General features: G+C 37.5%; 1 protein-coding gene across 2 annotated transcripts in view; it reads left to right on the forward strand.

Moving 5' to 3' along the window:
• The window catches only part of LOC123527396 (COP9 signalosome complex subunit 7b-like), a 61,330-nt gene that overhangs the window by 9,026 nt on the left and 35,519 nt on the right, over positions 1-16,785 (forward strand). For both annotated transcript variants that reach the window (XM_053523325.1, XM_053523326.1), the window contains exon 3: positions 10,741-10,816. In XM_053523325.1, coding sequence (XP_053379300.1) covers positions 10,741-10,816 — 76 coding nt within the window. The remainder of the gene's footprint in view (positions 1-10,740; positions 10,817-16,785) is intronic.

The following is a 16,785-nucleotide window of genomic DNA, read 5'->3' on the forward strand; positions in this document are numbered from 1 at the left end:
ATTGGGGACTAATAAAATTTCTAAAGGAAAGTAATTAGCGATACTTACTACAGGATACGATGTCATCACCATAGCGATGTACGATATACAAAGTGACACGTCTGACAGCGACGGAAGCCATTTTCGCGCGTATTTACTATGAAAGCGAATTTTGGTAAATTAGATAAACGAACATACTGGTTCTTGCATTTGGTTTTTGAGTCGGCTAAAGGCTGAAAGCCTTTTGACGAGTCCTTGCTGTTCAGCGATTCTCTAAATGGACCGAATAACACGTGAAGGGATGTAGTTCCATTAGATTTCTCAAACTTCAAACAGTTTACTGCATGAATGAAGTAAAGTTGTGTCAATTCCCATTGCTATGACCAATATATGATGTAATCTGTCATATTTATGACTTGTAATTGTGCAATACTCGAATGTAACTCATTAAGCATAAATGTGCATTTTAAGAATTGCGCAGGCTTACAAAGCTTGGGTAACATCCAGCGAAAGACGAAAAATAGTTCCACAGGGCTCCAGATAAGATGTGTATTAGCGTAAATTACGTATAGAAATAATGCAAATACGCATGTCTAATAATTTCTAAGCGTATAAAAACGTATATAAAATTACAGAAACGCACACAATGCTTTTTTAAAAACAAAATCTGAATCGTCTGGATGCGTTAGGTAACATAGCCGATCAGCCTTAATTCTCCCACATTGAACGTAAACACGCATCGTATGATTTCTATAAACTTTGCGTGGGTTGAATTTTGCAGTCAGTAAACGGATAAATTATCGGAAGAAGAAGCTCTTACTGGTTTGTTTAGTTACTAATGATATTAAAAATGATTTTAATTCTTATTTTTCGAGAAATAAACAAATCGGCGAAACATTAAATTGTATTTTCTTGTAGTTTTTGAAATCGAAAGTAGATCGTCTATGTTTGGCTGCTTTCACGAAACGAAACATCTTTTTTATGAAAAGATTTAAATAAGAGGTAATTTAACCGTAAACTTCAATGTCAGATACTGCCAATTGCTGCTAAATGTCTTCGTATCATCACAATTTGTAAAATATATTGTTGAAACTGGAGAAAAGTGTAATCGTATCCGGATATAATATTTTGGGTAAATATCGAGCTGTGTTATGAAATTTTAAGAAAAAAACTAAAAACAAACTGAAACTGGTAGACTATACTGTCAGTACATCAATCATTAGCCGACTCAGGCCCTTCAGGCCTTTGATTATTTATTTCTTATGATTTTATATTTTTTCCGAATATTCGAATAGTGAAACAGTATTCGAATATTCGTGTCATGAACGAATATTCGAATATTCGTTGCCATCCCTAACTTTTATGCAAAAATCAAAGACCCTTCACAAGAAATCACAAAAGATCTGAACACGAGGATCAGGATGCTGTCAATGAAATCTTATTTTTTCATATTCCAGGATGGCTTAAGTAGATGGCGAATGACTCTCCAAATTTCACTCCTTTGTATGTAAGGCCATTATTCCAGCACACAATCTGAAACAGCAAACCATATATCTATTAATAAATATATTCTTCTAACATTCTGAATAATTTTGCAGAAAATTGTAAATTTCCTCTAGGAAATATGAAATCAAAAAACTGAACTAACTTACTGACATAACAACAAACTCTACAAACTTAATCTTTGTCAAATGATAAGCCACATCTTTTTTAAAACTGTGAGAAGTTTCATCAAAATCTACATTGTAGAAATATTTCTATTCAATTAATACAGGAAAAATCCCTATTTTTTACCAAATCAAGGTAAATAATTGAGCAGTGTTAATAAGCTTATAATAATTACACGAGGTTTAGTGATTCTATAGACAAAGCTGCTATAATATTTTTCCAATTACAAGCATTTTCAATTAATCTGACAGACAGATGAAACAGAAAGGACAACGCCAAAAATAATATCCCTCTGCCTTTGGCGAAAGATAATAATGGCACTTAGGTTTTTCATCACATTTATAATTAATATTATCATAATTATAATATGCCAGGAAATTCTATTAATTGGTGTATTTCTTTAAAAATTAAGGGTTATTTAAACATTAGCTTTTGTAAAAACATAAAATATTTACCTGATTCAGAATTATCTTGATATGTTTCTTTTATGCAGTAATAAGCTGTATGCTGCTCAGGTATATACAGCCAGGCAGGCAGATCATGTCACAAAGTTGCATTTTTTCACAGAAGGTTCCTGGTATGAAAAGTTAAAAGTGCATATTGTATCCTAAGTGCTAATCAACAATGTAAATAATTACAAAATGATACAGTTTTACCAGCAGTGTTATAAACATGATTGAGCTATATTCCAGAAAATATATCTTGGATTTATCCATCTGCCAAACTTCCTAAAAGGAGATTGGTTGATTTTAATTTCAAGCAGTTTTGTAAATGTTGTTTCAAATTCAAGTATTTGTTAAGAGTAAGTAAGTAAGACTAAGACAATGTTAAAGACAGTAATAATTAAAAAAAAATAAACAGTATAATATTGTTACCTCTCACAATGTGTTTCCATTTTCTCCTTGACTGACTCATCAAATGCCAGATTTCAAATTTTGGTATTACTACACAGATAAATTGATTCCATACATACACTTTTTGGTCAGCTAAAGAAGGTGTCAAATACTTAAGTTAAAAAACTATTGTAAAAACATCCTTTTTATATACACTTCTTTTTTTTTTCAAAAGAAAAGGCAAGAACTATTTCTTTGCATCTGACCTGATGTTTGCCTGCATATATATAAATCTTAACTGACCCAAATTCCACCTGGAGCTGTTTCTATACATTATTGTGGGAGCTTGTAACTTGATCTATCATTAATCTTTAACCAACTATCACTCATGCAGAAATAATACACTGCAGACACATTCAAAAATGATCTTTTCAGATTCAGCCAGTACAGTCAATTTCCACTAGTTATGTCTCCCCCAGGAGACATATTGTTTTTGCCCTGTCCGTCCGTCCTTCCGTCCGTCCGTACGTCACACTTAATTTCCGAGCAATAACTGGAGAACCATTTGACCTAGAACCTTCAAACTTCATAGGGTTGTAAGGGTGCTGGAGTAGACGACCCCTAATGTTTTTGGGGTCACTCCGTCAAAGGTCAAGGTCACAGGGGCCTGAACATTGAAAACCATTTCCGATCAATAACTAGAGAACCACTTGACCCAGAATGTTGAAACTTCATAGGATGATTGGCCATGAAGAGTAGATGACCCCTATTGATTTTGGGGTCACTCCGTCAAAGGTCAAGGTCACAGGGGCCTGAACATTGAAAACCATTTCCGATCAATAACTAGAGAACCACTTGACTCAGAATGTTGAAACTTCATAGGATGATTGGTCATGAAGAGTAGATGACCCCTATTGATTTTGGGGTCACTCCGTCAAAGGTCAAGGTCACAGGGGCCTGAACATTGAAAACCATTTCCGATCAATAACTAGAGAACCATTTGAACCCAGAATGTTGAGACTTCATAGGATGATTGGTCATGAAGAGTAGATGACCCCTATTGATTTTGGGGTCACTCCATCAAAGGTCAAGGTCACAGGGGCCTGAACATTGAAAACCATTTCCGATCAGTAACTAGAGAACCACTTGACCCAGAATGTTGAAACTTCATAGGATGATTGTACATGCAAAGTAGATGACCCCTATCGATTTTGGGGTCACTCCATTAAAGGTCAAGGTCACAGGGGCCTGAACATTGAAAACCATTTCCGGTCAGTAACTTGAGAACCACTTGACCCAGAATGTTGAAACTTTATAGGATGATTGGTCATGCAGAGTAGATAACCTCTAACGATTTTGGGGTCACTCTGTGAAAGGTCAAGGTCACAGGGGCCTGAACATTGAAAACCATTTCCGGTCAGTAACTTGAGAACCACTTGACCCAGAATGATGAAACTTCATAGGATGATTGGTCATGCAGAGTAGATGACCCCTAACGATTTTAGGGTCACTCTGTTAAAGGTCAAGGCCACAGGGGCCTGAACATGGAAAACCATTTCCAATCAATAACTTGAGAACCTCTCGACCCAGAATGTTGAAACTTCATAGGATGATTGTTCATGCAGAGTAAATGACCCCTATTGTTTTTGGGGTCACTCCGTTAAAGGTCAAGGTCACAGAGGCCTGAACATTGATAACCAGTTCCGATCAATAACTTGAGAACCACTTGACCCAGAATGTTGAAACTTCATAGGATGATTGAACATGCAGAGTAGATGACCCCTCTTGATTTTGGGGTCAGTCTATTAAAGGTCAAGGTCACAGTGGCCTGTTCATGTAAAATCATTTTTTGGAAATAACTTGAGAACCACTTGACCTACAATGTTGAAACTTAACAGGATGATTGGACATGCAGAGTAGATGACCTCTATGTATTTTGAGGTCACTTGATCAAAGGTCAAGGTCACAAGAGCCTGAACAGTGACTTGAGAACCACTAGGCCAAGAGTGTTGAAATTTAGCGGGATGACTGGACATGCCAAGTAGATGATCCCTATTGCAGCCAACCATCAGTGTCTCTTTGACTTTTGCTCCTGACCCCTATTGCATGGTTCGCACAGGCCACGAAAAGTCCTTGAATTTGATGTCTACTCCTTGAAAACTACTTGAATTTTGGAACAGTCAGAAACTACTTGAAAACTACTTGAATTTAGGAAAAAACATACAAAAGATGGCAAATAGTCCTTAAATTCGTCGGGTGCGAAGTGAAAACAGACAGACATTATAAACGGACCAAAATAAACTAAAACACGACGGAAAAAAAACCAGCTGTTACTGCCATTAGGGCCTGCCACGGAGTTGGCGATAGTACAGTACAGTATTGTACTTTACGGGTTTTATGCTCTTTCAAGTAATTTTCACACTGTGTAATTTATCCGCGATGCATTGAAGGTCATTTTTGGTTATTTCATGTCTCAGCAACAGTGACATTGCGCCCATTTTAGTCCTTGAAAATGGAGGAAAACTACTTGAAAACTCCTTGAAAACTACTTGAATTTTTTTTTGGGAAGGTCTGTATGAACCATGTATTGACTTCTTGCCTATAGGACTTTGCATTGGGGGAGACATGCGCTTTTTTACAAAAGCATTTTCTAGTTGCCACCTATTTTCCACCATTTTCTGTCTTTCAGAATTGTTCATTGAAAAAGTGACTTATCAATATTTACATTGAATATAATACAAAGATATAATAATTAATAAATATTCTGTCTCACAAAATAACCAAAATTCAAATTTTCTGTATAATACACCACTCTGAATATTACTTTTGTCCAGCTGGAATCAGTGTAGACTTATTCTCATTTTAACAAAACCCTTTGAAGGAGCCTGGGTACGTGATACTGTTTTGCTGATGTCGGTCAGTCCGTCTGTCAGTCTGTTGGCCGTTCAGTGTGTAGAACAATCGGTTTTCGGATGGTAACTCAAGAACGCTTGGGCCTAAGATCATATGGAGGTTGGTCATGACCAGCAGTGACCCCTATTGACTTGGAGGCCAGTAGGTCAAAGGTCAAGATCACAGTGACCTGAAACAGTTAAACAGTTTCCAGATGATAACTCTAGTGCTCTTGGGCCTAGGATCATGAAAGTGAATGGGAAGGTTGATCATAACTAGCAGATAACCCCTATAAATTATGAGTTCAGTTGGTCAAAGCTCAAGGTCACATTGAGCTGAAACAGTTAAGCTGTTTTCGGATGTTAATTTGAGAACTCTTAGACCTATGATCATGAAACTAATTAGGGTCGTTGATCATGACCAGCAGACGACCCCTATTGATTTTGAGGTCAGTTGGTCAAGGGTCTAGGTCACATTGACCCAGAACACTAGAACTTTTTTTGCCCAATAACTAGAGAATGCTTTGGTCTAAGATCACATTTGATACAGAAGTCACTTATGACTGGTAAATGACCCATAATTATTGATTTGAGGTCAGTACATCAAACATCCAGTGCACAGTGACCAAATGATTTCTGTTTCTTGAACAGTTACTGACTGCATCAAGGGGGACATTTTGTGTTCTACGAGCTGTTGTCAATGTGGAGTTTTAGCAAAGTCAGGGTCCTTGTCAGTTAGGCCTGAAGTTTTACATTTAGTGTCCATTACACCTTGATTCCAATTCGAGTCCATGTGAAGATTTTTGTCAAGGGTAATCCATAATGTCTTACAGTTCGCTTCTAAATCAAACATCACAAAAATGTCTAAGTTTTTTTTCCACCTATTCGCCACCAAGAAAATTTTCTAAGTCCCTATTTTCCACTAAACACCGCTCAATTTACACCATGAAAAAAAAACTATGTTCTACTTTCCACCAATTTCCACCTTTCTGCCACAATAAAGAAAAACTAGGTTCAAATTTACACCTAATGCCACCTAAATGCCACCAAAATAAAGTGGCTTTTGGTGGCAAATTTACCACTTATGTGGAAAAAAGAGTTGAATTACACCAAACGCCAGCTAATGCCAGCTATTTCCACCAATTGCCACCCTTTTTCCATGGAAATAAGTGGCAAAGAGTGGCATTAGGTGGCAAATCTAGGGACGGGCTACTGAAATTGTTCAAATGGTTCAATTTAGTTGCACATAGGGGCCGCCAGAGCTAAAAATAGAAAAATCTTCAAATGACATCTCCTGCTAAACCGATGGTCCGATTTTGAAATAATATCACAAAAATGGTCCTTATGTCACCCTCTACAAAGATTGTTCAAATTATACCAATTCCAGGTGCATGTCACCCAGACGTGTTTCTGCACTCTGAAAGGTATTTTTTGGCAAACAAGTATACATTAATGCGAACATTAGCGATCAAATTCAAATCACGACAGATCAAAAAGCAACTGCGCCGGTTAAGCGTAGCTATGGTAATAAAAACATTTGACGTGCTTTGCCTTTCAGCAAAAATGTAAGACCAAATTACAGAAAGAATGCGAATTACAACAATTTATTTCACATTGCTATTTAAACAATATGCAACATTTGACAACAAAAGTCTAGGTTTTTTGAACAGCCTTCGTAGCATTATGTAGTGAGCCCAACTAAACTCAGGTGAGCAATATAGGGCCATCATGGCCCTCTTGTTACATTTTACATTTCTCCTTCACACAACCTCAGTGACTAAAAAGATCCTTATGCTACAGTTATTTCGGGGAGCATCCATTGGTGTTACTGATCACTTTTTTAGCTCCACTATTCGGAGAATATGGGGGCGCTATTCTACTCGCCCCGGCGTCAGTGTTGGCATTGGTGTCGGCATGAGCTTTCTTGGTTAAAGTTTTTCGGCAACCTTTGATTTTTTTGTTACTATTGCTTATATCTTACTGTCACTTCACATAAACATTGTCCAGCATACAAACAAAGTATGTGCAGGGGCTGGGTCCAATATACCCAAGGTCAAGGTCACCAAGGTGTATTACTTAGGTTATTTTTAAGGTTAAAGTTTTTCGGCAACCTTTGATTTTTTTTGTAACTATTGCTTATATCTTACTGTAGCTTCACATAAACATTTACCAGCATACAAACAAAGTATGTGCAGGGGCTGGGGCCAATGTACTTAAGGTCAAGATCACCAAGGTGTTATACTTGGAATTATTTTCATGTTAATTTTTCGAAAGCTTCGTTTATAGACATATCTTTGGTACTTTAAAAGATAATGACTTGAAGTTAAAACTATTTCTTTGTTATCATCATCTGCATGTGTGGTTACAATCCCTATAACTCTGATTGTATTTTTTGATAGAATTATGTCCCTTTTATACTTAAAAGTTTTTGGCAATCTTTGCTTTCTGGATATAACTATAGTACAATATAAGATAATGACTTGAAACTTAAAATGCATCTTTATAATCATCATCTGCATGACCAAATTATGCCCCTTTCATACTTAAACGTTTTGACAAACTTTGTTTTCTGGACATGACTTTGGTACTATATTATGAATTGAAATTCAAAATATATCTTTACCATCATCATCATTACCTCTTCCATACTTGACCTTTAACCCTCTGAGTAGTAGGGTCTTTTTATATCTTGGTGTATCTTCCTTTTCAAGTAGAGGTCTCTTATTGAGACATAAATATATTTTACTGTCAAATCGCCAAATAGTAGAGCGCGCTGTCTTATGGACAGCTCTTGTTAAACATGCTGTCATTGCATTGGTGAACATCTGTTGATGCCAAATATACAACAAGTAGGTCTAACATGTGTTGCTAACATGATACTATACTAGATATGTCATGATTCTGGTATCTGATGGTTATCTATTTTTAGCTCACCTGAGCAAAAGGCTCAAGGTGAGCTTTTGTGACCGCGTGATGTCCATCGTCCTTTGTGCTTTGTCCGTTCATCAGCATTTTCTAAATAAATCTTCTTCAAAACTACTGGACAGACTTACACCAAATTTCACAGGAATAATCCTTGGGTGGCCCCCTTTCAAAATTGCCTAAAGAATTAAAATTCATTTAAAACTGTGGTTGCCTTGGCAACCAAAAGGAAAATCTTTAAAAATCATCAGAAACTGTTAGCCGGATTTCAAAAATATTTTGTAGAAATGATCTCTAGATGACCCTCTACCAAAATTGCTTAAGTCATTCTTTTCCTTAAAAATCATGGCTGCCAGGAGACGGGGCTTATTTTCGCTAAATGGCTACTAGTATATTGTAAATTTCAAAATTCTTCTTCTTCAAAACCACTGGACAAATTTACACCAAGCTTCACAGAAATGATTCTTGTGTGGCCCTCTTTCAAAATTACATAAAGAATTAAAAAACATTCAGAACTGTGGTTGCCATGTCAACCTAATGGAAAATCTTTAAAATCTTCTTCTCAGAAACTGTTGGCCGGATTTCAAAAATATTTTGTAGAAATGATCTCTAGGTGACTTTCTACTAAAATTTTAGGTCAAACAAGCATAAATAGTATTCATTATATATAAAACTGACATTTTTAATGAGCTACCAAACATAGCTGAACAAAGCCTTACTTCATTTTAAAGAGTTTTGATAAAACTGACATAAAACAAAGAGTTATAAAAATAAATAGATCGGCAACTTGAAAGGCATATAGAGCAAATCTCGCCAGCATCCCGCGGCTGCAAACGAGTTATTGTTACCGGAAGTTCTCCACACGCCATTTTGTATGCGAAAGAATGACACTCTCAATTTATTAATTATCACCGTATGACCACGCTTTTTTTATATTAAAAAATTATTTTGTGCTTAAGACTATTTCATATTAAACAAATGTTGTTTTAGAAGCTAACTTGTATTTTACATGTAGTTTTAAGGTACAAATTGCAACTCCATGCTCGCTTCACTAAGATAACGCCGAATCACGCTCGGACGTGAGATCACGTGAGATTACAGCCAGTTGCCATTCTGTGTATTTTATACTTCTTTGCATAAAATGATGAGAAAAGTATGGGTTATGTATCTTCTAAGAGAGATTTCCCTTGTCATATTTCGAGGGCTCAGAGCGGAACTAGTCTTATCTGCTTCTATTTCTATATACACTTAGACTAGTTTCGCTCTGAGCCCTCGATTTGCTTACTGTAAAATCCCATCAAAATCACACTGCTGTGACCTGGAAGTACTACTCATACTAAAATTGAGTTTCACTTCACCAAATACAACCTCCTCTCCCAATTTTTCTACCAAAATGTCAAAAATACACTCACAATGAAATTTAAACAGAAGCCAGCTTTAATTTAGACCTCTTTGGCCATGCCCAGTGAAAAATTAGTGTTCAAAAACCTGTCCGCCATTATGCGAACATTATAGACCAGATGGCTCCCATGCTGGTTCCTTTACTATAGTTAGGTCTTAAGCCATTTTATTTCGTTGAGAAACATGACTGCCCGGGGGCGTGGCTTATTTTCCCTATATAACTATATTGTGAAGTTAAAAAAATCTTCTTCTCTGAAACCTGAAGACCTAGATCTTAGATATTTGGTATGTGGCATTGTCTAGTGGACTTTTACCAAGATTGTTCAAGTTATGATCCCAGGGTCAGTATTGGTCCCACCCTGCCCCGTAGTCCCTTGAATTTACATAGAGTTCTGTAGGAAAAACATAAAAAATGTTCTTCTCTGAAACCTAGAGGCACAGAGCTTAGATATTTTACATGTGGCATTTTCTAATGGTCCTTTACTAAGATTGTTCAAATCAGTTTATTTAAAGCCCTGCCCCGGGATCACCTAGTTTTAATATGAATGATATAGGGAAAAAAAATACCTAAAATATTATCTGATCATATTTCCTAGACTGTTTAATTATAATTACCGCATGACCCCAAGTAATTAGAGGTCTCTTGACTGTGACCTTGACTTACTGACCTACTTCCTTGTTTTTTAAGATACAGCCTTGAAATTTGGATGACATAATACAGTTTTGCACACCGATCTTAAAACTGACTTTCAGTGACTATGAATGTGACCTACTGACCTACTTTCTTAATATTTAAGCATCAGTTTGATGCTCATATTACTCAGGTGAGTGATCCAGGGTCATCATGACACTCTTGTTGTAAAATAGAAAAGTTATAAACGAAGATTTCTTTCAACTGTATGCCAAGTATAATGATATTGTAGGAGTATATAATGGAGAGAAAATTAGATCTCTTCTTACACTCATTACATCCTAACATTCTCAGGCACAGCAAACTGTAGGCCCTATATTTTCATGCATGGTGATTTTAATGTTGTTTATTCCAGCTTTCCAGTGGAGATCATGCAAAGTTCTTCAAGTTACTCAATTTGTTTGCTTATGGTACATTCAAAGATTATAAAGGTAAGCTTATTATACCACCAGTAAACTTTGTCCCATCATGTCCCTGTCACCACCTATCCTGAACTGATTTCCTACAATATATCTAAAACCCATACAAATATCATTTTGAAACTTGGAGCACAGTTTAGGACACTGATACTAGGTACTCCGGCTTTTTTATTGACTAAATAATACCCCTTTTTAGCTCACCTGTCACAAAGTGACAAGGTGAGCTTTTGTGATCGCGCGGTGTCCGTTCGTGCGTCCGTGCGTGCGTGCATCCGTCCGTCCGTAAACTTTTGCTTGTGACCACTCTAGAGGTCACATTTTTCATGGGATCTTTATGAAAGTTGGTCAGAATGTTCATCTTGATGATATCTAGGTCAAGCTTTTGTGATCGCGCGGTGTCCGTTCGTGCGTCCGTGCGTCCGTCCGTCTGTAAACTTTTGCTTGTGACCACTCTAGAGGTCACATTTTTCATGGGATCTTTATGAAAGTTGGTCAGAATGTTCATCTTGATGATATCTAGGTCAAGTTCGAAACTGGGTCACGTGCCATCAAAAACTAGGTCAGTAGGTCTAAAAATAGAAAAACCTTGTGACCTCTCTAGAGGCCATATATTTCATAAGATCTTCATGAAAATCGGTCAGAATGTTCAGCTTGATGATATCTAGGTCAAGTTCGAAACTGGGTCATGTGCGATCCAAAACTAGGTCAGTAGGTCTAAAAATAGAAAAACCTTGTGACCTCTCTAGAGGCCATATATTTCACAAGATCTTCATGAAAATTGGTCAGAATGTTCACCTTGATGATATCTAGGTCAAGTTCGAAACTAGGTCATGTGCCTTCAAAAACTAGGTCAGTAGGTCAAATAATAGAAAAACCTTGTGACCTCTCTAAAGGCCATATTTTTCATGGGATCTGTATGAAAGTTAGTCTCAATGATCATCTTGATGATATCTAGGTCAAGTTCGAAACTGGGTCACGTGCGGTCAAAAACTAGGTCAGTAGGTCTAAAAATAGAAAAACCTTGTGACCTCTCTAGAGGCCATATATTTCATGAGATCTTCATGAAAATTGTTCAGAATGTTCACCTTGATGATATCTAGGTCAAGTTCGAAAGTGGGTCACGTGCCATCAAAAACTAGGTCAGTAGGTCAAATAATAGAAAAACCTTGTGACCTCTCTAGAGGCCATATTTTTCATGGGATCTGTATGAAAGTTGGTCTGAATGTTCATCTTGATGATATCTAGGTCAAGTTCGAAAGTGGGTCACGTGCCATCAAAAACTAGGTCAGTAGGTCAAATAATAGAAAAACCTTGTGACCTCTCTAAAGGCCATATTTTTCATGGGATCTGTATGACAATTGGTCTGAATGTTTATCTTGATGATATCTAGGTCAAGTTCGAAACAGGGTCATGTGCGGTCAAAAACTAGGTCAGTAGGTCTAAAAATAGAAAAACCTTGTGACCTCTCTAGAGGCCATACTTGTGAATGGATCTCTATAAAAATTAGTCAGAATGTTCACCTTGATGATATCTAGGTCAAGTTTGAAACTGGGTCATGTGCCTTAAAAAACTAGGTCAGTAGGTCAAATAATAAAAAAACCTTTTGACCTCTCTAGAGGCCATACTTTTCATGGGATCTGTATGAAAGTTGGTCTGAATGTTCATCTTGATGATATCTAGGTCAAGTTTGAAACTGGGTCAACTGCGATCAAAAACTAGGTCAATAGGTCTAAAATTATTAAAATCTTTTGACCTCTCTAGAGGCCATATTTTTCATGGGATCTGTATGAAAATTGGTCTGAATGTTCATCTTGATGGTATCTAGGCGAAGTTCGAAACTGGGTTACGTGCGGTCAAAAACTAGGCCAGTAGGTATAAAAATAGAAAAACCTTGTGACCTCTCTAGAGGCCATATTTTTCATGAGATCTTCATGAAAATTAGTGAGAATGTTCACCTTGATGATATCTAGGTAAAGTTCAAAACAGGATCACGTACCTTCGAAAACTAGGTCAATAGGTCAAATAATAGAAAAACCTTGTGACCTCTCTAGAGACCATATTTTTCAATGGATTTTCATGAAAATTGGTCAGAATTATTATCTTGATAATATCTAGGTCAAGTTCAAAACTGGGTCACATGAGCTCAAAAACTAGGTCACAAATAATAGAAAAAAACGACATCATACTCAAAACTGGGTCATGTGGGAAGAGGTGAGCGATTCAGGACCATCATGGTCCTCTTGTTGACTAAAACATTGCGCAAAGTTGTCGTTTTCTTGAACATCGGTGAAAGCAATGAAGATACTACTGTAGAATTTCAAAACAGGTTTTAAGGGTCATAGGTCAAGTTCATTTAGCAGGTCTAATAATGTTTTACTTTTCTTTTGACAAAATCATTTCCCCGTTTGCGGATCGAAAATGTCCCAAAAATGCAATTTTTTTCAATACTCCTGAAACCTGTGTATGCATTGGATTGAAACTTTATATAGTGCTGGGATCATAATGCAGTTATACATATCAAGACGTGTTAAATGTTTGATTTTGACAAAATCATTATTGCTTTTGGACTTGAAATGTGGCTATGACATAGAAATTGTGACAAAGTTGTAATTTTTATGCCCCCACTTTGAGGGGGGGGGCATATAGATTTGCTCTTGTCCGTCCATCCTTCCGTCCTTCCGTCCGTCTGTCTGTCCGTCCGTCCGTCCTTCCGAAAATGTTGTGTCGCGCGTAGCTCTGAAAGTATTTGACGTAGAGTCACAAAACTTTACAGGAATGTTGGTCAGCATGTGTAGTTGTGCACCTGGGGTTTCGCGTCCGGATTCATTCAGTCATGTAGAAGTTATGGCCCCTGACTTTGTAAAAATTGGTCATTTTAATGTTGTGTCGTGCCTAGCTCCAAAAATATATGACCTAGAGTCACAAAACTTTACAGGCATGTTGGTCAGCATGTGTAGTTGTGCACCTGGGGTTTCGCGTCCGGATTAATCCAGACGTATAGGAGTTATGGCCCCTGACTTAGTAAAAAATTGGTCATTTTAATGTTGTGTCGCGCATAGCTCCAAAAGTATTTGACCTAGAATCACCAAAGATTACAGGAATGTTGGTCAGCATGTGTAGTTGTGCACCTGGGGTTTCGCGTCCGGATTCATTCAGTCATGTAGCAGTTATGGCCCCTGACTTTGTAAAAATTGGTCATTTTTAGCTCACCTGTCACAAAGTGACAAGGTGAGCTTTTGTAATCGCGCGGTGTCCGTCGTCCGTGCGTCCGTAAACTTTTCCATGTGACATCTCTAGAGGTCACATTTTTCATGGGATCTTTATGAAAATGGGTCAGAATGTTCATCTTGGTAAATTCTAGGTCAAGTTCGAAACTGGGTCACGTGCCATCAAAAACTAGGTCAGTAGGTCTAAAAATAGAAAAACCTTGTGACCTCTCTAGAGGCCATAATATTCAATGGATCTTCATGAAAATTGGTCAGAATGTTCACCTTGATGATATCTAGGTCAAGTTCGAAACTGGGTCACGTGCGGTCAAAAACTAGGTCATTAGGTCTAAAAATAGAAAAACCTTGTGACCTCTCTAGAGGCCATAATTTTCAATGGATCTTCATGAAAATTGGTCAGAATGTTCACCTTGATGATATCTAGGTCAAGTTTGAAACTGGGTCACGTGGGGTCAAAAACTAGGTCAGTAGGTCTAAAAATAGAAAAACCTTGTGACCTCTCTAGAGGCCATATTTCTCAATGGATCTTCATGAAAATTGGTCAGAATGTTCACCTTGATGATATCTAGGTCAAGTTCGAAACTGGGTCACGTGGGGTTAAAAACTAGGTCAGTAGATCTAAAAATAGAAAAACCTTGTGACCTCTCTAGAGGCCATATTTTTCATGAGATCTTCATGAATACTGGTCAGAATGTTCACCTTGATGATATCTAGGTCAAGTTCGAAACTGGGTCATGTGGGGTCAAAAACTAGGTCAGTAGGTCTAAAAATAGAAAAACCTTGTGACCTCTCTAGAGGCCATATTTCTCAATGGATCTTCATGAAAATTGGTCAGAATGTTCACCTTGATGATATCTAGGTAAAGTTTGAAACTGGGTCACATGCGGTCAAAAACTAGGTCAGTAGGTCTAAAAATAGAAAAACCTTGTGACCTCTCTAGAGGCCATATTTTTCAATGGATCTTCATGAAAATTAGTCAGAATGTTTACCTTGATGATATCTAAGTCAAGTTCGAAACTGGATCACGTGGGGTTAAAAACTAGGTCAGTAGATCTAAAAATAGAAAAACCTTGTGACCTCTCTAGAGGCCATATTTTTCATGAGATCTTCATGAATATTGGTCAGAATGTTCACCTTGATGATATCTAGGTCAAGTTCGAAACTGGGTCAGGTGGGGTCAAAAACTAGGTCAGTAGGTCTAAAAATAGAAAAACCTTGTGACCTCTCTAGAGGCCATATTTCTCAATGGATCTTCATGAAAATTGGTGAGAATGTTCAGCTTGATGATATCTAGGTCAGGTTCGTAACTGGGTCACGTGCGGTCAAAAAATAGGTCAGTATGTCGAAAAATAGAAAACCTTGTGACCTCTCTAGAGGCCATATTTTTCACGAGATCTTCATAAAAATTGGTGAGAATGTTGACCTTGATGATATCTAGGTCAAGTTTAAAAGTGGGTCACGTGCCTTCAAAAACTAGGTCATTAGGTCAAATAATAGAAAAACCTTGTGACCTCTCTAGAGGCCATATTTTTCAATGGATCTTCATGAAAATAGGTCAGAATTTTTTATCTTGATGATATATAGGTCACATGTGCTCAAAAACTAGGTCACTATGTCAAATAATAGAAATAACGACGTCATACTCAGTTCAACACTGGGTCATGTGGGGATAGGTGAGCGATTCAGGACCATCATGGTCCTCTTGTTATGTTGTGTCGTGCCTAGCTCCAAAAGTATATGACCTAGAGTCACAAAACTTTACAGGCATGTTGGTCAGCATGTGTAGTTGTACACCTGGGGTTTCGCGTCCGGATTCATCCAGTCATGTAGGAGTTATGGCCCCTGACTTAGTAAAAAATTGGTCATTTTAATGTTGTGTCGCGCATAGCCCCAAAAGTATTTGACCTAGAATCACCAAAGTTTACAGGAATGTTGGTCAGCATGTGTAGTTGTGCACCTGGGGTTTCGCATCCGGATTCTTTCAGTATTGTAGGAGTTCTGGCCCCTGACTAATGTCATGTAGTGGGGGCATCTGTGTCCCATGGACACATTTCTAGTTCTTAAATAGTTCTGAACACAGGTGGTTAACGCGCAATCCAATTCCCGCTGGGAATACATTTAAAATGGGTTACGCGGCTTCTAGTGCTGGTTTTGCACATCAGGATATGACAAGGTGAGCTTTTGTGATCGCGCAGTGTCCGTCGTCCGTCCGTGCGTAAACTTTTCCTTGTGACATCTCTAGAGGTCACATTTTTCATGGGATCTTTATGAAAATGGGTCAGAATGTTCATCTTGGTAAATTCTAGGTCAAGTTCGAAACTGGGTCTATTGCCATCAAAAACTAGGTCAGACGGTCTAAAAATAGAAAAACTTTGTGACCTCTCTAGAGGCCATAATTTTCAATGGATCTTCATGAAAATTGGTCAGAATGTTCACCTTGATGATATCTAGGTCAAGTTCGAAACTGGGTCATGTGCCTTCAAAAACTAGGTCAGTAGGTCTAAAAATAGAAAAACCTTGTGACCTCTCTAGAGGCCATATATTTCACAAGATCTTCATGAAAGTTGGTCAGAACGTTCACCTTGATGATATCTAGGTGAGGTTCGAAACTGGGTCATATGCCATCAAAAACTAGGTCAGTAGGTCAAATAATAGAAAAACCTTGTGACCTCTCTAAAGGCCATATTTTTCATGGGATCTGTATGAAAGTTGGTCTGAATGTTCATCTTGATGATATCTAGGTCAAATTCGAAA

The sequence above is a fragment of the Mercenaria mercenaria genome, chromosome 14 (assembly GCF_021730395.1).
Source record: "Mercenaria mercenaria strain notata chromosome 14, MADL_Memer_1, whole genome shotgun sequence".
NCBI lineage: Eukaryota > Metazoa > Mollusca > Bivalvia > Venerida > Veneridae > Mercenaria > Mercenaria mercenaria.